At 35.6% G+C, this 24,111-nt stretch overlaps 1 protein-coding gene across 2 annotated transcripts in view; it reads right to left on the bottom strand.

The window, feature by feature from the left end:
- PRMT3 (protein arginine methyltransferase 3) overlaps positions 1 to 24,111 on the bottom strand; it is a 140,920-nt gene that overhangs the window by 9,709 nt on the left and 107,100 nt on the right. Inside the window, exons 14-15 of one of the 2 annotated variants that reach the window (XM_042904362.1) lie at positions 7,764 to 7,814; positions 7,481 to 7,568 (exon numbers count right to left, since the gene is read on the bottom strand). In XM_042904362.1, coding sequence (XP_042760296.1) covers positions 7,481 to 7,568; positions 7,764 to 7,814 — 139 coding nt within the window. Of the gene's footprint in view, positions 1 to 7,480; positions 7,569 to 7,763; positions 7,815 to 21,428; positions 21,565 to 24,111 lie in introns of those variants that run through there. The other variant, XM_042904363.1, reaches the window with a different exon arrangement.

The following is a 24,111-nucleotide window of genomic DNA, read 5'->3' as shown; positions in this document are numbered from 1 at the left end:
AAATATCTGGATTTTAAAAGTAAACAGTGCCATCATTGGCAGTGAAATGTACAAGTATTGTACATTTAATGCACAATAAAACTGCACATTAAAGCAAAGAGGAAAAACATGGTGAATTTAAAATTTAAAGCTAAGTGTTAAAAGTATTTATTCTGGGAGGCTGGTTTGTTACTCCCAGAATGCTGGAAGGGCTCAAATGTTGAGAACATTTTTTTTCTGAATTATTTTTAAATCTAGGTTGTGAATAAAAACAAAAAACAAAAAATAAAAACAAACACAACACAACAAAACAAATTAGGCTCATTACTTTATGTTCCATTTTGCTTTTGGCCAAATGTACAATTCTTAATCTGAGAAATTCCCTATACACAGTGCTTTTTCTTGCTTTCTAAATATCAAGGCTACCCTGAAGGGTAGAATTACCATTACCATTTACCATTTACTGAAGATATTTACTGGATGAGATTTACCATTACTGAAGACACCCACCCTCCCCCGCCCCCAATCTAGGCAGCATAACTCTATAGGAACATTTATAATGTTTTTATTTTAAAAATATTATATTACTTTTTGGACACTAAGATAAGATTTACATATATAGTAAATCATTCTGATTAGACTCTTGGCTTTATTTAATTTTATCTAATAATTTTAGAGCAGAATAATGAGTCAAAAACTACTTTTAGTTTAACTAAACCCAACTATAGAGAACTCTTCAGTCATGCCAAGGCAAATTTGAACACCAGTCTATTCAAGGGCAATAGTATGATGAAATTTTTAAGAACATCAGAGTTGACAAAATGGGACCACCAAATAAAAGTTAGTAAATGCCTTTGGCATGATATCACCAAGGTGATTACAGGAAATTAAATTTCAATGACACTGCATATTACTATACTTATTTGTAGATTTTGCAGAATATTTACAATATGGCAAATACTACATCAGATCAAAATGGAGAAAGACAAACAACTCATCTTCTATTAGAACCCTTTATCACAGCACACTGAGATGTGATAACACAGATGTATGCATGAAATGATCTAGGAGAACAAAGACAGCAATTAGTTTTCTGAGGACAGTGAGTAAAGATTTACAAAACTAAGCTGGGCAATAAAGAGAAAATCGAAATTTATCAAGTGAAAGAGGTCAAAACAGCTTTCTAGGTAGACTATCTTAGACAAAGACAAGGACTAAGAAAGGAAAGTTAGCTAAAAAATGAGCAATGTGTCTAAGACCATATGAGCTGGAGCATATGATGTGTTTATTATGTGGGGCTGTAACAGAGTAGGGCTGGAAATGATGAAAAATGGTCAGATTGTAAAGGGCCATGGTAGGGAATTTGGATATTATCCTGGAGATATTGACAATCCAGTGAGGGATTTTGTTTAATTATTAACTTTAGTAAGGCATAATTTACTAACAGTAAAATGTGCATATTTTACATGTGCAGTTCAATGAGTTTTACCATTATCTCATCTTTGCCAACTTTTGCCTACTCCAAGTCTCAAAGATTATCTCTTATGTTATCTTCTAGAAATCTGGCAGTTTTACACTTTTATATTTAGGTTTATGACCCATGAGAGAGAGAGTTGGTTTTTATATAAGGTAAGCATTGAGATTTTTTTCCTATACAAATATTTAGTTCTAAGCACCACTTCTTGAAAAGATTATCATTTACCCATTGAATTACACTGACTCTTTGGAAAAATATAATTAACTATACAAAAGTGGGTCTATTTCTGGGTTCTCTATTTGTTACATCAATGTTTACGTCTATCTATAGTATAATACATTACTGTCTGGCTTAATATAACTTTTTAATAAGTTTAGAAATCACATAGTGTAAGGATTCCAATATGATTTTTGGAAAATTGCTTGGCTACTCTAGGTCTTTTGGATTTGCACACAAATTTTAGAATCAGCCTATCGATTTCTACCATGCTAAATTCACTTACTAATTCTGGTAGGTTTTTTTGGAGATTCCTTGGAATTTTCTGTGTATACAATCATGTTATTTGTAAATAATGACACTTCTATTTCTTCCCTTCCAAGGGCTTTTAATTCTTTTTTCCTTCCTTATTGCACTGGCTAAGACCTCCAACATAAGAGAATAGGAGTGATGAGAGTGAACATTCTTGCCCTATCCCAAACAGAGAGAAAACATTCAGTCTTGCTCCAGTCAGTATGATAGTAGCTGTGGACTTTGTGTGGACACCTTTTATCAGGTTCAGCAAGTTCTCTTTTTATTTCTAGTATGAGTATTTATCATGAATAGATACTGAATTTTGTCAAATGCTTTTTTTTTGCATCCACTGATGTGACCATATGGTTTTTCTTCTTTAGATGGTTAGCATGGTTGACTGCATTAAAAGATTCTAAAGTATTAAAAAAAAAATTTAAATTATTAAATCAGTCTTGTATTCCTGGACCAAATCCCACTTGGTCATAGTGTGCTGTTTTTTTTTTTTTTTTTTTTTTTAAATATATTGCTGGATTCAATTTGCTAGTATTTTGTTTAAAATTTGTGCATCTATATTCATGAGAGACACTGTTCTGTAGTTTAATGTTCTTGTACAATTTTTATCTAGTTTTTGGTATCAAGGCCCTCACAAATTTAGTTCTCTTCTACTTTCTGGAAGACATTGTGTAGAATTGGTATTATTTCTATTTTAAGGGTTGGAAGAATTTGCAATGAAGCAATCTATACCTGGAGATGGATTTGAGGCTGGCCTCCTGTTTTTGTAAATATAATTTAATGGGGCACAGCCATATGCACTCATTTACCTACTGTTCCCCACAGTTTAAGTTGTCTTTGGGTCCCCATTGCTGCCACTGTTACTTTTGCTACTACTGTGGGGTTAACTGGGGATTGGTGTATGAGAGAACAGAGAGAAATAGAAAAGAAAAAGGAATTTCCTCCATTCTCTCTGAGCAATAATTAGAAGACCCTTTCCCCATTCCTTAAGTTAGAGTTAGAGGGCTCTGTTGGGAGTTCTTTCTGTGCTAATGCCCTCCTTTTGGGTTTCAGGCTGCCTGGAGTCCAGACTGGGGGATACTGGAAGCAAATAAATCATATATTTACCACCACTTCAGGGTACTTTGAATTCTGGTCTTCTCCAATTTATCTGCTATTATTTATTTTTCAGAGATGTCAAGTAGCTATTCCATGCATTCTGGTTTTGAAGTTGCATTCAGTGAAAGAGCTTATTTTCACTGCCATAAAAATCCTCTGTGCTCTACTCATTTGTATCCCTTGTCCCCGGCGACCACTGTTCTTTTCACTGTCTCCGTCGTTTTGCTTTTTTCAAAACGTCCTATAGGTGGAATCACACAGTAGGTAGCCTTTGCGGATGAGCTCCTTTCACTTAGTGATATGCATTTAAGATTCCTTCATATCATTTCATAGCTTGATAGTTTATTTCTTTTTAGCACTCAAAATATTCCATTGTGTGGGTGTGCAAACCGTTCATTTTTTTTTTCAATATATGAAATTTATTGTCAAATTTGTTTCCATACAACACCCAGTGCTCATCCCAAAAGGTGCCCTCCTCAATACCCATCACCCACCCTCCCCTCCCTCCCACCCCCCATCAACCCTCAGTTTGTTCTCAGTTTTTAAGAGTCTCTTATGCTTTGGCTCTCTCCCGCTCTAACCTCTTTTTTTTTTGTTTTTTTCCTTCCCCTCCCCCATGGGTTTCTGTTAAGTTTCTCAGGATCCACATAAGAGTGAAAACATATGGTATCTGCCTTTCTTTATGGCTTATTTCACTTAGCATCACACTCTCCAGTTCCATTCATGTTGCTACAAAGGGCCATATTTCGTTCTTTCTCATTGCCATGTAGTACTCCATTGTGTATATAAACCACAATTTCTTTATCCATTCATCAGTTGATGGACAGACCATTCACTGTTAATACAGTTATTAATGTTGGAATTTAAGTCTACCATCATACCATTTGTTTTTTACTGGTCCACCTGGTTATGTTTGTATCTTCTTTTTTTTTCTCAAGATTCCATTTTATCTTCACTACTAGCTTATTAGCTATATTTTGTAGCTTAAATTTTCAATCTGTTCCTCTGGCGTTTACAATGTACATATTTAATTTATCATAATTTACCATTAAATTGCTTCATGTACCATGTAGGAACTTAATGTATTTCCATTTTCTCATTAATGTCTTTGATCACTGCCATACATTTTATGTCTCCATGTTTTTAAAGTTATTATTATTTTTTTTTTAGAAAGAAAGCAAGAGGGGGGAGAGGGGCAGAGGGAGAGGGAGGAAGAGAGAGACAGAGAAAGAATGAGAATCTTAAGCAGGCTCCAGGCTCACTGCAGAGCCTGATGTGGGGCTTGATCCCACGATCCTGGGATCATGACCTGAGCTGAAATCAAGAACTGAATGCTCAACTGAGCCACCCATGCGCCTCAGTCTATGTTTTGAAACCCATAGTACATTATTTTTGCTTTAAATAGTCAATTATCTTTTACCAAATTAAAAAATGAGAAAACAAAGTCTTTTTGATTGATGAAAAGTCACTGATGAAAAGTTTTTGCCATGATGAATTTCATGTTGTGCAATGTCTGAGTTTTTTGTTTTCCTTTGTTGCCATTAAAGTCACTTGGGTCCAGTTTTTTTCTTTTAAGGCTTGTTTTTAAGCTTTGTTAAGGAGCATGCAGGTTAGCCTTTATTCTAGGGACAGTTTATTTCCACTATAAAGCTACGGACTCCCCACTCTTGCTGGTTGAAAGTCAAAACCCTAAACAGCCTCCTGTAAACTTTGGGAACTGTCTGGTTCACAGCTGCCCCAGATGTTCTGCCTAACCTCAGGCATTTCATCCTACACATATACATCTTAGTACTCATCCAAAACAGAAGGGGACATCATGTGTAGATTTCTGGAGCTCTTTTTCTGATTAGTGTGTCCTTTTTAGTACTTGGCCCTGCAACTTCTAGCTTCTATTCATTTAGTACTACCACCTGAGGCTCAGCAGGGTTAAAAAAAAAAAAAAAAGTGTTATATTTCCTTGTATAATTCTTCCTTTATACTTCCATAGCTGAAATGACCACATTTTCCTTACTTTGAAATTTCCCCTTCAAGACTTTCCTGGTTGTACTTTAAAAGGGGATTCTAATATTTTTGATGTATTGGCCTTACTATTTATTTAAATACAAGTACATATACAATAGCAGTGAAAGAAATATAGAATGTAGATGGTGCCAGAAGGAAACATTAAAATCACACACCTCCTTCATAGTATTCTAAAACAGCTGAATCAATTAGTCTAAGGATTACTAGGTAGAGTGTAGTTAGGATTTCAAAATTTCACTAGACATCAAATAATATTTTGTTATAATTAGGTAGGAGAAAATGAAAATATTATCTTAAATCTCCTCTAAAATTAAAACATGAATGAATTAGTACTGTATTTAAAATTCTAGCATTAAGGGGTTCCCAGGTGGCTCAGTCAGTTAAGAGTCCGACTCTTGGTTTCAGCTCGGGTCATGATCTCACGGTTTGGGGGTTTGAGCCCCACATTGGATTCTGCGCTGGCAGTGTGACGCCTCCTTGGGAATCTCTCTGCCCCGTTCCCACTTGTGCTGTCTCTCTCTCTCAAAATGAATAAATAAACTTAAAAAAAAAAATACAATTCTAGCACTGAAACAATAAAATGGTTACAGTAAAGAAGAAAGCAACATTTTCAAGTTTCCAAATATCATCCAAATACCAAAGGTATATAAAAACCAACCAACCAAACAAAAAGAAAATGCAATAAAATTTCATTTGTGCTTGCTTCACTTGCTTTGCTGTGTTCAAGCTTTTTGGAGAAATAGAAAATGATACTATCAAGGTGTTAATTCCATATCATTGCGATCTTAAAGTGAAAACAGGGCAACAAGGTGCTGCTTTACTCTAATAGTGTTTATTTGCATCTACTAAATTCAATTTATGCATCAACAATGAAATCAAAGCTAGAAATGAATTTTATGAAATTGTATTTTAAACATACAGAGAACAATATAATGACCACCCGGGACCCAACACTTGGCTTTGCCAAATCCTACCATCCTCCCACAGTTCCCTCAATTTCTAAAAGGAATGATTCAGATATATGGCACCGAACCCTCTTTATAGCCTTCCCTGATCCTACTTCTACCTTTCCCCAGAAGTGACCACTCACTGAATTCCGTAGTTATCATTTTTAAGTGTTGCTTCTTACTTTTACTATGTGTGTGTATGTATAATTGTTTCACATGTTTTCAAGCTCCATATAAACAGTGTATTGTAGGAATCCTGCAACTTCTTTTGTTTAAAGTTGCTTCTGACAGACACGCATATATGATTTATTACAGAGATTTTATTGTATGTAACTACCATATTTATCTTCAGTTAATGGACATCAAGGTTGCCTCCAACTGTTCACTTCTACAAACCATACTGTCGTCAAGATACTTGTACACAGGTTGTGGGGGAGACCCTTCAGAATACATGCCTAGGGAAGAGAACTGGCTGTAGTGATGGATACTTATACATCTACACTTCACTTGATGGCAGCAAACTGTTCTCTAAAGTTGTACCAATCATGACTATCAGCAGGAGAGTTTAAAAGTTCCATTTGGCTGCATTATTGTCAGCACTCAGCATTGTTAAATTTTACGTGTTTTTTCCTGTAGTGATGTTTAAAACACAGTCTTTTACATAGTTTTACCTGGCCTCTCCTGAGTTACTAGTGATGTTGAGTATCTTTTCATCAAAGTTAGTTGTACATTCAGCTGTACATTCAGCTCTGTACACGAAGGAAGAAGATAGTCAGGAAGGTTTCAGTGAAAGTGGGACAGGACAACTTATATGTAATGAGTAATTTAAATAAAAAAAAAGATTCCATAATCAAATTCTAACTTGTGGAGTTAAGGGTGTAGGTATATCAGAACTATAGGTGCTCATCTAAGTGAAAAATCAATGAGGTGTAAAACAAAAGAATGTAGAATTGGACCAGTCCTTGAACACTTTAAGATTTGAGCAGGTGATGACAGTGGAGAGCATTCTAGACATATATATTGAATACAATAACTACTGAGTGGCATTCTCTTTAATTTATACTTCACCTCTGTTGGTGATACTTCTCTTTAGTCACTTTGGAAACGAAAATATTTTTAGTTATAGTTGCAACTTAGGAAATACTAGTTATTGCTTAAAGAAACGTTTTCTGAATTATTTGTGGTACTCAAAAGCCACATAGTAAGTCACATACATTTTAACTGGTGGGAACTAGATTTAAATAAGAGTTTTCTTTAAATTACTACTTTAATGAAATAACATTCCATCTAAAATTCATGTAGCTCTGAGAACATCTTATCTTAGATCTGTTGTTACTTAAATACAGTGGGCACACAAAAAATTGTGCGGAATGAAGGGATATTGTTAACTTCAAAATGAATAAGACACTTCTCCCCTTTTACTATTACTTCTCACCTGCTTTCACTGAAAATGGCTTTTCCAGTAGAAATACTGTTTGTTTCCAGTGTGTTTTGGCACTCTGGGGGCCCGTGGAGAACACAACCTGCATTGGTAGAGTTCAAAAGTATCTGATGAAGTACAAGATTTTTAATATCATGCTACATTAATCTACGACATCAAATACAAGCTCCAATTGCTTACAACATCAAAATGCTTATGATCAAACACCTGGGGGCACAAAAATAAAATAAATGTATTTCACATAATTAATTCTTACGAGAAAACTCAGGATACTTACCCTCCTGTGACAATTCTTCTCAAAATATATATCGAAGTAGCCAGCAATTGCCTGTTTTTAAGAAAAGAGATATAAATAATTATTAAACTAATTACATGACATAATAATTATTCAGTCTTTCAAGACCTGGCAAAAAGAGGGGAGCCTGGGTGGCTCAGTTGGTTGACCGTCCGACCCTTAATTTCAGCTCAGGTTGTGATCCCAGGGTAGCAGGAATGAGCCCTGTGTCAGGCTCCTCACTGAGCGTGGAGCCTGCTTGAGATTCTCTCTCCCGCTCTGTCCCCTCCTCCGTTCACATACTCTCTCTTAAAAGCAAACAAACAAAACAAAACAAAAAAACTTAGCAAAAGAATCCATTTCAAAGACTAGATACTTCTTAAACTTATGATAGGTCACTATTTTTCCCGTAAAAGAAGTTACATGTAAAAATAAAGTAACGTAATTTGACTTTCCCCCACAGAAACAATATAATAAGAAGGACAACAAGGCTAATCAAATAATCAATACATGTTTGATTAGAGAAATGACTGTGGTAGACTACTGAAAGGTGAGAGATTACACGAAGGAAGAAGGCTCAATTGGCCCCTAGCTGACCCACTGTCCCAAGGAGGCTGCTGTACAAGTTGAGCCATCTTGGACCCTTTTCGCTCCAGTCAAACCAGACAACTGCAGCAGCATGAGGGACCCGAGGAGGGACCGGCAGAAGAAACAGTAGATAAGTACAGTCTAGATTGCAGAATCATACACAAATAAATCCAAATGACTGCGATGTCAAGGCACTCAGTTTTAGGGTGGTTTGTTACACAGCAATAAACGTAATTTAAACATACTCTTTTATACAAAGATCTCATTTAATTTCTTCTGATCTTGTGCATCCAATCTTAAAGTACTATGACTATTTTTATGATGAAATCAATGGAATTTTTAAATGTCACTTTTTAAAAAAAAAAAAAAAAAAAAAAAAATAAATGTCACTTTTTTTTCTGATGATAAACCATGTGATAGTATTCAAGTAAAACTTATGTTTAAGCATATACCCAAAGGAGAACCTCTGAAATAACTCTAAGGGTTACTGCGATAGTATAAAGAGGTCTCTAAAAGATGATTATTCAGATAAATATATATTTTTCATTTTTTTATTTAAAATTTAAGTGATACCATTTGTTTTTCTTTCACTAATAGACCTAGCATAATCTATTTTTAAAACCGGCATTAAAAAAAAGCTTATAAAGTGTTAAAAACAGGACACTGATTACTGAAAAATCACTATAAAGATAATTTGTGTATCCTGCTGCTTTTGTTGAGAATGTGAAGTTAATTTATTGGTCTGTAAGGTTAATATGAACTGGGTCCAAAACCAGCTCACTATTCAATGTTGAGGTTCATTATATTTTAGATACCAAGAGGGAATCAAAATACTCTTTATAATTCTGTCAAATAGATATAAATAAAGCAATATGGTACTCAAATACAAATTATTATAGAAAACCATGCAGTTAATCAGAACATATCTAAAACATAACTTTCTTCAGTTGATTTCCTCCACAGGTTAGTTCAAGTGTTTTCTTAAATTTATTCCTGTATGCCAGTCTTGTTCACCACTGTATCCTTAGTCCCTACAGCAGTGCCTGGCCCATAGTACACAGTAAATATTTGCTGAGAGAATGTGCTTATTATACACAGTACTTACCATATTATAGTTAGTTGTCCTACCAGACTGCAAACCATTTAAGAGGAAAGCCTATGTGTAACTCATACGGCTGTGCCCCTTACCTAGAACAAGTGTGTTAAATAACAGGTTCTCAATAAATTTTAATTAAAATTTTCAGTCTTCAGTTTCCTAAATATAGCTGGTCTTCTTCTGTAGTTGGGACACTTTATGAAATCAATGAATAACTAAACTTAGAACTAATAATTTTAGACTCCAAAAAAAATGAAGAATGTGAGCTACGTATGGGGGAGGAGAGGATCCTCTAATTAATTCTATGCATGAACCTACAGAAGTTTCAACCTAACCTCTGAACTATGCAGGCTAGATCCAAATCAACATAACAAAGGCTGAGGGAATGGAACTAAAACCTGAATCACTAGCACAGGTCTCAGGATTAACTCTGAATAAAATGTGCATGGGAAAACCTTAAGTCAACAGGTAAAGATCTAGAGAACAAAACAAAGATTTGAAAAACTTGTACAAGTCAGACGATCCCTGAACAGCTTACGTGCAGGAGAGACCCAAAACAGCATAGCAAATGTTCAGAGAATAAAACTGAGATGTGAACCACCATCTGCCCAGGCATTGTTGACAGAATTCATGTTTTGAGTTTAACTGGTATGATTGCCTGCTTACACCAAACACTATTTTCCAGATGATTATAACATGACTGAGATTACACACAACATAGCATGCACATCTAGAACATAATCCAAAATTACTCAACATACAAAGAACCAGGAAAATGTAGCTAACTTTCAAGAGAAAAGATGCCAACTCTGAGATGACCCTGAGTCCTAGGAGACAAAGATCTTAAGGCAGGAATTGTAACTATGCTGTTTTGAAGGAATAGAAATGAGGTTATAGAAAACACACTGAAATGGAAGTGAAAAACAGGAATTCTCAGTAGAGAAATAGAAACCCCCCCTCGCCCCCCCAAAAACCCAAACCTAATGGAAATTTTAGAATTAAAAAATGCAATAACTGAAACAAACTCCCTGGACAGAATTGCAGAACGGAGATTACAGAGGAAAAAACAAAACAAAACAGTGAATTTGAGGACCAATCAATAGAAAGTATCTAATTTGAAAAACCAGAGGTGGGGGTGCCTGGGTGGTTCAGTTGGTTAAGTGTCCAACTCTTGATTCTGGCTCAGGTCATGATCTTGTGAAAGAATCCCAATTGGGATTTTCTCTCTCTCTCTCCCTCTGACCCTCCACTGCTTGTGTGCTTTCCCTCTCTCTCTCTCAAAAAAAGGAAAAAAAACGGGGAAAAAGATTAAAAAAAAATGCAAGAGCGTCAGGGACCCGTGGATCTAACATATATGTAATTGGAAATTCCGATTGAAAAGAAAAAAATATTGGAGCAGGAAAGACTTTTAAACATTCTTTATCTGGCTAAATTATCCTTCAGAAATGAAGGCAAAATAAACACATTTTCTAGTAAAGGAAAACTAAAAGAATTCATTGCCAAAAGAGTTTTCAGAAGACATGTTAAATAAGCCAGTTCTTCAGGCTAATGAGCAACAGTACGGGGAGGAAACCTGAAACATCAAAAATAACAGAAAAGCAATAGAAATGATAAATAGCTGGGTAAATACAAAAGACTACCTTTTCCCCCTGAATTCCTTTAAAATACTTATGATTGTTTAAGGCAAAATTGTATCATCTGGTAGCATTTTTCCATGTATGCTTATGTAATCAAAAAGACCAGGGCAGGGGGTTGGGGTTAGAAGGAGGAAGAGTAAAATTACACCAACATATACAAGTGTTTATAAAATCTGCAACTGAAGAAGGCTTTTTAAGCATCACACACAGGCAGAAACTAATATAATGGAAATTTAAAACTTTGGTATCAAAACCAAAATGAGATACTACCTTACATCTGTCAAAATTGCTAGAATAAAAAACACAAGAAATAGTAAGTGTTGATGGCAGTGTGAAGAAAAAGGAACCCTTGTGCTCTGTTGGTGGGAATGTAAACTAGTGCAGACACTGTGGAAAACAATACGGAAGTTCTTCAAAAAGTTAAAAACAGAAATACTATATGATTCAGTAATTCCACTACTGGGTATTTACCCATGAAAACAAAATATTAATTTGAAAAGATATATGCACCTGTGGTTACTGCAGCATTATTTACAATAGCCAAGATATGGAAGCACCCTAAAATGTCCATCAACAGATGAATGCATAAAAAGGATGTGTATATTTACAACAGAATATTACTCTGCCATAAAAAAGAATGAAATCTAGGGGCGCCTGGGTGGCTTAATCAGGTTAGATGTCCAACTTTTGATTTCAGCTTGGGTCATGATCTCACAGTTCGTGGGTTTAAGGCCAATGTCAGGCTCCATGCTGACCATGTGGAACCTGCTTGGGATTCTCTCTCCCTCTCTCTCTCTGCCCCACACCCTACCACGTGCTCTCTCTCTCTCTCTCAAGATAAATTAAAAAAAAAAAAAAAGAAATCTTGCCATTCACAACAACATGGATGGATGTAGAGGGTATTATGCTAAGTGAAGTAAGTCAAAGAAACACAAACAGCACATGATTTCACTTATATGTAGAATCTAAAAAACAGACAAACAAAACAACCCAGACTATTAAATACAGAGAATAAACTGGCAGTTGTTGCAGGGGAGGTGGGAGGAGGTGGGTAAAACAGATAAAGGGATCAAGAGGTACAAACTTCCAGTATAAAATAAGTAAGTCATGGAGATGAAAAGTAGAGCATAGAAGATATAGTCAATAATATTGTAACAATGTTCTATGGTGACAAATGGTAGCTACATTTATCACAGAGAGCACTGAGTAATGTATAGCATTGTTAAACCATTATGTTGTACACCCAAAACTAATATGACACTTTATGTTAATTATACTTCAATAAAAAAATAAAATTTTAGTGTAAAAATTAAAAGCTGAATAAATCTGAGAACATTTGCAATATATATTACAAAGAGTCACTGTCCTTTGTACATTAAGCTACTACAAAATTAGTAAGAATATGTCAAAAATTAAGATAAAGCAGGAAATTTATAAAAGAAAAATCAAATAATAAAGCATATATAAAAAATATTTGACCTACTTAGAAAAAAGAGTAAATTGAAACAACCAGATACAGGGGCGCCTGGGTGGCTCAGTTGGTTAAGCGTCCGACTTCAGGTCATGATCTTGCGGTCCGTGAGTTCGAGCCCCGCATCGGGTTCTGTGCTGACCGCTCAGAGCCTGGAGCCTGTTTCGGATTCTGTGTCTCTCTCTCTCTCTGACCCTCCCCCATTCATGCTCTGTCTCTCTCTGTCTCAAAAATAAATAAACGTTAAAAAAAATTAAAAACAAAACAAAACAACCAGATACAGTTTTCTTTGATAATGATGAGGAAAACAAATCTTTAATAATATCCACAGTAAATGGGGAAAGTAGCATTCATACTGGGAGAACAAACTGAAATAACCTTTCTAGAGAGAACTCAGTTAGCAATACATATTAAAAGGCAAGACATTTGCATTAAAAAGAAGTCAGACACAAAATATATGATTCTATCTATATATAGAAAATTCAAAAATAGTATGACTAACTTACAGTGTTGTAAGTCAGGATAGTAGTTGCCCTTGCAACAGCGATAGAAACTGGAAAGACTCAGATGGAGGGCTCCTGGCTGCTGGTAATATTCTATTTCTCCAGCTGAGTGCTGGATACACGGTAGGCATTCACTTTGTTCAATTTTTTCAAACTACATTTAAGATTTGTGGACTTTTCTGTTGTGTATGTATGTGTTGTGGACTCAATCAAATGCATATACTCACTGACTCAGTAATTCTAAACTTAAAAAAAAATTCCATGGAAATTATCAAGTATGCTTGCAAAGATTTAGCCACAAGAGGCCAATTTTAGCCTAAATTTTCAATAACAGGTCACCAGTTAATAAATCATAATACTTCCATATCATGGAATAACATTTTGTCCATCAAAAGTAATCTTGTAGGTAAATATTTATCGATTTGGATATTAGGTAAAAAGAATAGTACATGTATTATGGGCACTTATTATATGTTATACAAACATGAGTATATATGTACATGTCTGAAAAGATATTCACCAAGCTACTGAAAGTGGATGACAGATTTGGGAAGTTCATATTCTTAATCCTTATCTATAATTTACATTTCCCAAAAAAAATAAACAGCTTCTGTGATAATAATAAATCATTTTTGAGCTAAATGGTCTACAGTACTGCATGAAGATGCACTCAATTCAACTATTACCTTTGTATCAGTTCCCTTATTAACACCCCAAAACTACTCATATCTGCACTCCCAGGGCTACGGCAGTATCTAATACGTAACAGGAACTACATGAATTTGAAAATAAAGACAATTTCCCCAATTACAATACAATAACATTTCTAAAATAATAACAATATACATGATCAGAAAATGTGACCTAAGTCTGAAATGTATAAAACACACAAAGTAAAACATCCTATACTTAACTCTGGTAAAAGACAGACTGGCAATATTATCATGGTAGAACAATTGCAATTACAATACACTATAACAAAGAGAAGGTCATAACAAAGAGAAGAGGTTGATGCATGACTTTACAGTGAAATTAAAAAGTCAAAATATTTGTGAATACAAAGATACTTTAGAACTGTCTTCCAATCCCCAAACTGCACTACCTATCAAATTTAGTTCAAAATCAAAAAAGAAACTAACTTTCCCCTAACCCCCCAAAAATACAGTGAAAGAGATACTACATAGTTTGGGGTAACAAGAAAACAGGTTTTATGTCTCAAGATGAATAAATAAAAATGAAAAGCATAAATTCACTTTGGTTTTGAGAATTTGGCAGGGATCTATGACAAAGATAGATCTGAAATCACATCTAGCTTACAGTTCCCTTTGAAATGGAGTTTCTTCAACTCCTCAAGCAGATTTACCTTCCTAATGATGTCTGGTGGAGGGTAGTATTAAAATCAGTTCCATAGCATACATTAAGCAGAACCATGAGAAGTTAGGAAGAAATTCACCTATGATAAAAAATTATGTGCAAATAATCTATCTACTCATCAGGTTTTGAACATCCCCCTAACTGAGCAAGTAGAAAATTCTTGCTCTGAAAAAACCAAAGGGAATTTCTGGTTTTAAAATGGGTGTTAACCCTCAAATAGAATGCCACTTAAATAAAGGGAAAGGGCTCCCTCTACCACCATGTCCCCCCACCCCCACCCCCGCCACTGTATAAGTGCTCCTTAATAATTAAAATAGGTATTAGAAAAAAGAGGAAAAAATCTTAAACTTGAATCACAGTCCTAAAACCCAACTGAACCATGATTAGTGTTTTTATTTCTGCAAAGCCATTATAACCAATCAAATACGTGAGCTGACTTGGAGACAAAGTTATTTATTTTGCTGCAGAACGTAAACATGCCACACTATTTTTCAATTAGTTTCACCACCTTGTTACCAGCACTTTGACAGACTATCTCTAGGTCTTTCAAATGTTAATTTCAATGAACTTACACTCTTTCTGTTAAAGTCATTCAAATGTAAGAATAAACAACAACCACAGGAAATTGAAAATGATGACTAATAGGCAATGGTAATAAATAACTGGAGCACAGCTTGACACGTGCTTGAAAAAGATCAGATAGGTTATAAGGCCTGAGCACAGAATAAATTTCTCTTTTGTTCCACATGTATATCTTGTCAGGAGCAAAGGGAGCTGCTGAGGGGAAAAATAAGCATTAAAATAAAATATCTGTAGGAGTTGGGTTAATCCTCGGAGACAAGGTCACAGTTAAATAAATAAAATTTCACTGAATTGTACCACTGTCAGAAAAATTTTAGTTAAAACGTCCTTAGACTGAGAGATAGGAGAATCTGTGCTAATTAACAACAAGAAGGATTATAATAGAAGTAAACAGAATAAAAGGAAAATACATGCACATACGGTAAACTTCTGGGCAGTTTGATCGCATTTGTAATTTGGTGCGAATCCTCCACAATTCATTTGAAGTATATACACGAAAATAATTCAGGCAGATAGCTTTGTTGTGCATCTTAAACATTCCTAAGCATTAGAATACGGTTTTTCAAAATGAGTTCTTTGTTCTTCTTTGTGGGTTTCACAAAAAGGAAGAAAAGAACGGACAATATTTGTAAACTGAATATTTAAAAATCTGTTTTAAGCCACATTTTGTTTATCCTATATACACAAAGGTACATGCAGTTCATTTTACACATGCTCGTTTGAAGAACAATGACTTGGAATAAAAATAAATTATTTTCTCATATATTTTCGTGTAGTGAGTATTTCTTTAAAGAAAACGTATCGTGTGTATGTAACAGGATGGCAGCCAATGAAATAAGACCAGACTAGACCTTATGAGGAAGAAGGAAATTAAAAATTATCATTATCACTATCACCTGCAGGGAGTAATTTATCATTTCTGTTCTTCATTGGTATCATGTTCCAACAGCGTGTGGTTACAGCAGATACAATTAGGCAGCTGGCCACAGAAGTAGGAGGATAATGTGCTTTTGATGGAGTTTATCCAAGCATGGAGATAGAGTGTTTGTAATCCATGCAGCAGAATCACTATGACAAAAATACAATTCATTTTTTGTTGGAGTATTTCTTTCAAAATCTTAATACAGAACTCAAAAGCCTACTGATGATGAGTCTGAAACAAGTAAAGAAAGAGTAAGAAGATAATGCCTAAGAATGATTATACAGCTTACATTAGTGTATACAAACGAGATGAAAATACAAACATAAACCATGCAAGCTGCTGCATAAAGACTACAAACACTGCTAGTAATAACTGGTAATTAAACTAAGAAGATGTAATCAATCAATATGAAAATTATACATTATGATTTTATCACAATATTAACTATAGCTTAAATTATGGACTCTTTCTTCTTCAATTAATTTTCTATTTTACCCCAAGAGAAAATTTGCATCTTTCTTTTCTTTCATGATTCCTCTAGGGAACAATACACATTAAGTGCCATATAACTCTCAAGGGATACTGCCAAATTGAGTAGCATTTAGAAATAGACCAAGCAATATGGGAAGTAGCAAAACAGACGATAGGTCTAAAAATATTTTTAAAAAGGTACCTTTACTGAAAACCTTAATGTAATTAATTTTTGATCTACATAAAATAGTCCCAGATTATAACTGAAATTTCTTTTAAATTTACTTAGTCTGCTTCCCTTGTAATTTCAAACTTGCTTATTAAAGTGATTTTAGGGGGCAGAAGGGATCACCTCTTTAGAGCCTAGAATAAAAGTACTTTCCCTCTGACATTTCATAAATTGATATTTGACATATCCTAACTGCTCTACATTTCTTCCTAGCTATAAACACAAGATACTGTTTTGTACACTCGAAACTCACTGACATTTATTAACATTTTCATTTTTAAAAAGCTTTTGTCTTACTTTTTTAATGTTTATTTTTGAGAGAGAGAGGAAGAGAGGGAGAAAAGAGAGAACGAGCAGGGAAGGGGGAGAGAGACAGGGAGACACAGAATCCCAAGCAGGTTCCAGGCTCTGAGCTGTCAGCACAAAGACTGGTGGGGGGCTCGAACCCACGAACCACGAGATCATGACCTGAGCCCAAGTCAGACGCTTAACCGGCTGAGCCACCCAGGCGTCCCCTATGCATTTAGTTTTTTTAGATTGCACATATAAATGATAGCATGCAGCTTGTCTTTGTCTGACTTCTTTCACTTAGTGTAGTTCCCTCAAGGAGTATCCATGTTGTTGAAAATGGCAAGATTTCCTTCATTTTATGGCTGAATAATATAGTCCATTATGTGTGGACACACCCCCCCCCCCCCCATATCTTTTTTATCCATTCATCTATTGATGGACACTTAGGTTGCTCCCATAGTTTGGCTGGTGTGAATAACACTGCAAAAAATATGGTAGTGCATCTATCTCCTTGAGATCCTATTTTCATTTCCTTTGGACAGATATTCAGAAGTGGGATTGCTGGATCATATGCTCGTTCTATTTTCTTTTAAAGTTTTTGTTTTTTATTCATTTTGAGAAAGAAATAGAGAGCAAGCAGTGGAGGGGCAAAGAGAGAGGGAGACAGACAGAATGCCAAGCAGGCTCTGCGCTGCCAGCACCTTAACCAATGAACCTGAAGTTAAGATCATGACCTGAGCCAAAATCAAGAGTCAGATGCTTAATTAAGACACATAGGTGCCTGTTAGTTCTATTTTTAATTTTCTGAGGTACCTCCATAACTGTTTTCCATAGTGGCTATACTAATTTACATTTCCACCAAAAGTGCACAAGGGTTTCCTTTTCTCTACACCCTCACCAACACTTGTTACCTCACTACTATACTGATTTTTAAGAATACAGATTCATTTTCCTGATTATATACTTCAGCATAAATGGAATCATACATCAGGTAGTGCTTGTCACTGGCTACTTTCCTTGTTGCTTTTTTAGATTCATTTATACTGTTGTGTATTACTTAAACTGTTAAATGGCTGTAAGGCATATGTGACTATACAGTTTATTTATCCAGTCTACGATTGACAGGCACTAAGTAATTTTAAGTCGGGGCTTTTATGAGTAGTGCTATGAACATTCTCTTATGACTATGTCTTTTGGTGAACATATGTATTAACTGTTGTTGGGTATACACCTAACAGTGGAACTACTGGTATGTGCGTATTTACCATTTTTGTTAATCTTTATTTTTTCCTATATACTGGCCTTCCATTGGGGTCATTCTCTGTTTGCCTGAATACCTATTTGTATCTCCTGAGTATAATATAGGTTAGTACAGGTTGTCTGGGACAAACTGTCTTTCCCTCTTTTTATCTGTTCATCTGAAATTTTTTAAATTTCAGATTCATTCTTTTTTTTAATCTTTTTTTTTTTTTAATGTTTATTTTTGAGAGAGAGAGAGAGAGGGAGACACAGAATCCGAAGCAGGCTCCAGCCTGCCCACCATGGGGCTCGAGCCCACAAACTGCCAGATCATGACCTGAGTTAAAGTCGGATGCTTAACCAGCTGAGCCACCCAGGCACCCCTTTTATCTTTTTGAAAAATATTTATTTATTTTTGAGAGAGCGAGCACGCAAGTGGGGGAGGGACAAAGAGAGGGGGACAGAGGATCCAAAGCAGACTCTGAGGTGACAGCAGCAAGCCCAATGTGGGCTTGAACTCACAAACCGTGGGATCATGACTTGAGCTGAAGTTGGACGCTCAACCAAATGAGCCACACAGGTGCCCCCAGATTCATTCTAAAAGATATTTTAGTTGTGTAAAATTCAGGGTTGGCAGCTATTTTCTTTTAGTACACTGAGGATATCATCACTGTATTATCTTTTTAATTCTGTTGTTTCTGTTAAGATAACATTTATTGGTCTATTTACTGCTCCCTTGAAGATAATTCCAGCACTCTACTCATAGCCCCACTGACTGCTTTTAAGATTTTCTCCTTGGGGCATATGGTGGCTCAGCTGGTTAAGAACCTGACTTCAGCAAAGGTCGTGATCTCACAGTTCGTGAATTTGAGCCCCGCATGGGGCTCTGCGGTGACGGGGCAGAGCTTGCTTGGATCCTCTGTCTCTCTTGCTCTCTGCCCTTCCCCTGTGCGTGCGCTCTCTCTCAAAAATAAATAAATATTAAAAAGAAAATTTTTTTTCTCCTTGAATTCTATACCGTTACTAGGATGTCCTAAGTGTAGGTTTTTTTCTTCCTCTGATACAATTCACATATCATAAAATTCTATTTAAGTAAGCTGTATAATTCAGTTTTTAAAGAATAGTCAGACTTGTACAACAATCTAATTTTAGAACATTTTTATTACCCCAAAAAGATATCCTGTATCCCCTTCTAATCCCAGCCCTCTCTACAGATTTGCCTATTCTAAACATTTAACATAAATGGAATCCTTCTGTAGTTAGCACTTGTACTTAACATACCGTTTTCAAGCCTCATCTGTGTTGTATTATGTACTAGAACCTATTTTGTTTTATGGCCAGATATTACTTCACTGTATGGATATAGCACATTTTGTTTATTCATTCTTCAGGGGATGGACATCTGGTTTGTTTCCACTTTTTAGCTATTATGAATAATGCTGCAATAAGCATTGATGTATAAGCGTTTGTATGGACATGTTTTCATTTCTCTTGGGTATATACCTAGAAGTGGTAAAATCAGTCTTATTCATAAACACAAAATGGATTAAAGACCTAAATGTGAGACCTGAAACCATAAAATTTTTAGAAGAAAACATAGGCAGTAATTTCTTTGAATCAGCTGTATAAACATTTTTGTTTCTATGTCTCTTCTGGCAAAGAAAACAAAAGCAGAATTAAACTATTGGGACTACACCAACATAAAAAGCTTTTGCACCGTAAAGGAAACCATCAACAAAACAAAAAGACAACCTGCTGAATGGGAGAAGATATTTACAAATGATATATCTGATAAGGGCTTCATATCCAAAATATGTAAAGAACTAATGCAACTGAATACCAACCCCCTCCCCCACCCCAAATAATCTGATTAAAAATGGGCAGAGGACCTGAACAGACATCTTTCCAAAGATGACATACAGACGGCCAACAAACACATGAAAAGATATGCAACATCACTAATCATCAGGGAAAAATAAACTAAAACCGTAATGAGATATCACTTTCTATCTGTCAGAATGGCTAAAATAAAAACACAAGAAATAGCAAGTGCTGGTGAGGATGTGGAGAAAAAGGAACACTTGTGCACTGTTGGGGATGCAAACTGGTGCAGCCACTGTGGAAAACAGTATGGAGGCTCCTCAAAAAATTAAAAATAGAATTTCCATATTATCTAGTAATTCTACTACTGGGTATTTACCCAAAGAATATGAAAACACTAATTTGAAAATATACACGGACCCCTATGTTCACTGCAGCATTATATACAATAGGCAAGATACGGTAACAGCTCAAGTGTCCATCCATAGATGAATGGATAAAGAAGACGTGGTTTACATATATAATGGAACATTACTCAGCCATAAAAAGGAATGAAATCTTGACATTTGCAACAATATGGATGGATCTAGAGGGTATAATGTTAAGTGAAATAAGTCAGAGAAAGACAAATACCATAGGATTTCATTAATATGTTGAAGTTAAAAAACAAAACAAAGAAAAAAAGAGACCAAAAAAGCTTGACTCCTAAATACAGAGAACTGGTGGCTGTCAGAGGGGAAGTGAAGGTGGGGGGAAGCTGGGTGAAATAAAAGGGATTATGAGTACACTGATCTTGATGAGCACTGAGTAATGTACAGAACTGCCGAATCACTATACTGTACACATGAAACTAATGTAACACTGTATGTTAATCATACTTAAATAAAAACAAAATTGGGAAAAAAAGAATCCTATTCAAGTTATGTTGTGCTCCTTGAGTTGCAGCTCATTGTCTGTCATCTGTTTTAGAAAATCCTCAGCCATTATCTCTTGAAATACTATTTGAAATATTCTCACCTCCTTTCCTTTGGTACTCCCATTTAAACTTATATTAGACCTTTTCTTGTATGCTCTGTATCTCTTGCCCCTCCCAAACCTTCATCCTTGTATCTTTCCATGCTTCCTTTTGGATATTTCTTTCTGACTTAAAATCCAGTTCAATAAACCTCTCTACACCAGTGTGTTAAGATCTGCTGCTAAATTCATGTTAAGTTCAGTTTCAGAATATGTTTGACTTTTTCAAATCTGCTATACTGCTTTTTAAATGTTTCTAACTCTTTGCTTGAAATTTGCACTTTCTTTTGTCCTTCAACTTAGTATGCACAGTTATTTTTATTGTTCGTTTTTTTAAGTAGGTTCCATGCCCAACATGGGGCTTGAACTCATGACCCTAAGATTAAGAGCTGAATGCTCTACTGACTGAGCTAGCCAGGCACCCCACATAGTTATCTTTAAAGTCCATACCTGATACCTGGAGCACCTGGAGCTCTGTTTTCATTGCTTACTATTTCAGCTGGTTGTCTTGTGGCCTTGGGTGACTGATTACCTTTGATTATGCTCTGAACATTATGTCTGAAGCACTGTAGAAATAATTTAAGACCTATTATGATAATCTTCTAAAAAGAATTAGTTTGTGCAAGGAATCTAGGAGTGCTAGCAAACACTGAGATCATCTTAAATCTAATAATGGGGTTTGAGAATTTCCTGGGCCACCCAGATGATTTGAAGCTAGGCTGCAGTCCATGCAAAGGTTTATTTATCTCTAATTTTACTCTATTCTTCGGTGCAGTCTTTCAGGATCACGTTGCAAACACTGAGAAATCGTAAAGGCCCTATTTTTATATTCTGATCCATGTGAGGCTATCAAAGGGCTACATAAGTCTTTTAACTGCTTCTTCTGAATTAGTAAATGCCTATGAGGCAAAAGCAGTCCCAAATGTCAGTCTCATTTCTTTGGATTTTCTTCTTTTCTGAGTCTCAGCTTGGTAATGCTTTACTAACTTATCTGTGTGATGCCTTCAAACAGACAGTGTTTTATGTATTTTCTTTAGCTTCTGTAGTTGTTCTAGCAAAAGGGTCACTCCATTTTGTGTAGTCCACCATTACAGGAGGCAGATTCATTATTGCATTATTTCTTCCTACCTAAGGCTCCTGGCCTGTAACACTCTCCCCCATTCCCTAAACTAGCTTCTTCTCACTTACTATGTCTCCATTTAAATGTTACTTCCTCTGGGCAGTCTTCCCTAATCCCACAGAATAGATGTTTCTGCACTACCTGTAATAACACTTCCCATGCTGATAATGCTTTTTGTTTAATTACAGACCCTAATAGGCCCTTAAGGGCAGTCTCACTATGTCTGTGCTCACTTCCGTGTCCTCACTGCCCAAGCACAATGCCTGGACGTTCTACCTCAACAGTGAAGACAACTGTGCAGTTACAAAGGCATGAAAGAGTGTGGGATGTGCAGGGACTATAGGAAATTAATAACGATTCACTAATTGAGTGAACCAAAAAATAAATGATGAAACGACATAATATGCTCAACTCCTATCAACCTTTGGGAAAAGAAAATCATGATGCTTTACTTCTTATAACTTACTATTTTTTAAAATTCTAAAGTGGTATTAGATGTCAACTACTTTTGAGAAACAACCCTTGATGTCTGTCCCAACAATTACTCACTGTCTACTAATCTAGTGCTACAGTATTAGGAAGGCTTCTTGAAAGAAGCCACACCTAAAGTATAATCTTAAATATGAGTAGGATTATTGAGGAAAAGTAGGTAGGAGTACACCAGGCAAAGGGCATCTTTTACATGCCTCTATTATTAAATTCTCTCATAGAATCCTGTATTACAATGATCTATTTATATGTTGGCCTCTCCTACTAAACAAAGGTCTTCGGGGTCAGAGATTATATTCTGTGTTATATTCACAGTGCCTAACACACAGGTCTGCTTAAATGAAAAGCTGTCTTGGGAAGTATTTTGTGTGTGTGTGCTTGCCACTTAAAAACTCCTGCAGCCCATTGCTTCTCTAGATTTCTGTTACCTGTTTCCTGATATATCATCAGTTTCTATTTTATATCAGTGCTTATTATTTCCTTATATTCCTTTGAAATTTCCTTATATTCCATTAAAAGGCAGCATGCTTTCCCTAGAAACCATCGCCCAAAGGCTCTATGGCCCATTCCTAACTCCTCAAATGGTAGAAAATACTACCAGAGGTAAGTAAATGTTATACATTTTAAGAACAAAATAGAAAATATATTGAATTTAAAAATCAATGCAGAAGAAAAAGGATACTAGTTTTGTGACAGCTGAAGAGTTTTAAAACTAAAAAATATTAATTTACTTTTGTGGCTAGGTGATCAAGTTCTACCAAATGCTACTTGTCTTTACAAGCCTTTTGTTTTACAAATGAAGGGACGGAACACTGAAAGAAATTCTGACAGAAAGTGTAAAGGGGTAAGCAGAAGATGTGATATACTTTACTTTCCAGAAACGAACGAGATATTTTCTCTTTTGAAACGTTGAGGTAAAAAGACGGTTTCCACTTCGTCATGTGAGCCTTACTAAAAAAAGTATCCAGCATCTGAAGTGAGATCTAAAAACCTGGTAGCATTCATTTATGTGTGTCCTTTGAGGCTACAGTTTTTCAAAGAAGGTAATTATACCAGTTGTCTTAAGTTCTGCCTTTATATGTGTAATTTCAGTGGGTTTTGTTTGTTTGTTTGTTTGTTTGTTTTGACTGCTACCTCTGCACACTGCTGGGTGAGACAATGACATACATCTCTGGGGCCCCAGGACTCACTCTGGCCCATCCTATATCCATGGGGTTGGATGATGAATGAAAGGATGAGGAGGAAAAGAGAAAAAGAAATCAGACGGAACATGATGGTACAGCCTTTGGGGACAGCCAGGACATATCACTTATTAAATAAAGCAAAGGGTATTCTGTAATAGTTATGTCACTGTCTTTGTGATCTAGAAATTTAAAATGTGACTCTTTGTAAAACTGCAGGTAGAAAAGAAGAGATTTTGATTTGAGAAGCAGCTGATATGCATAAATGAAGCATTCTGAAGAAAGGCCTCATTTCTCCAATACCTTAGCCATTCTGGTATATG

This window comes from Panthera leo, chromosome D1 (genome assembly GCF_018350215.1).
Source record: "Panthera leo isolate Ple1 chromosome D1, P.leo_Ple1_pat1.1, whole genome shotgun sequence".
Taxonomy (NCBI): Eukaryota; Metazoa; Chordata; class Mammalia; order Carnivora; family Felidae; genus Panthera; species Panthera leo.
This window is presented reverse-complemented; position numbering and strand designations above follow the sequence as displayed.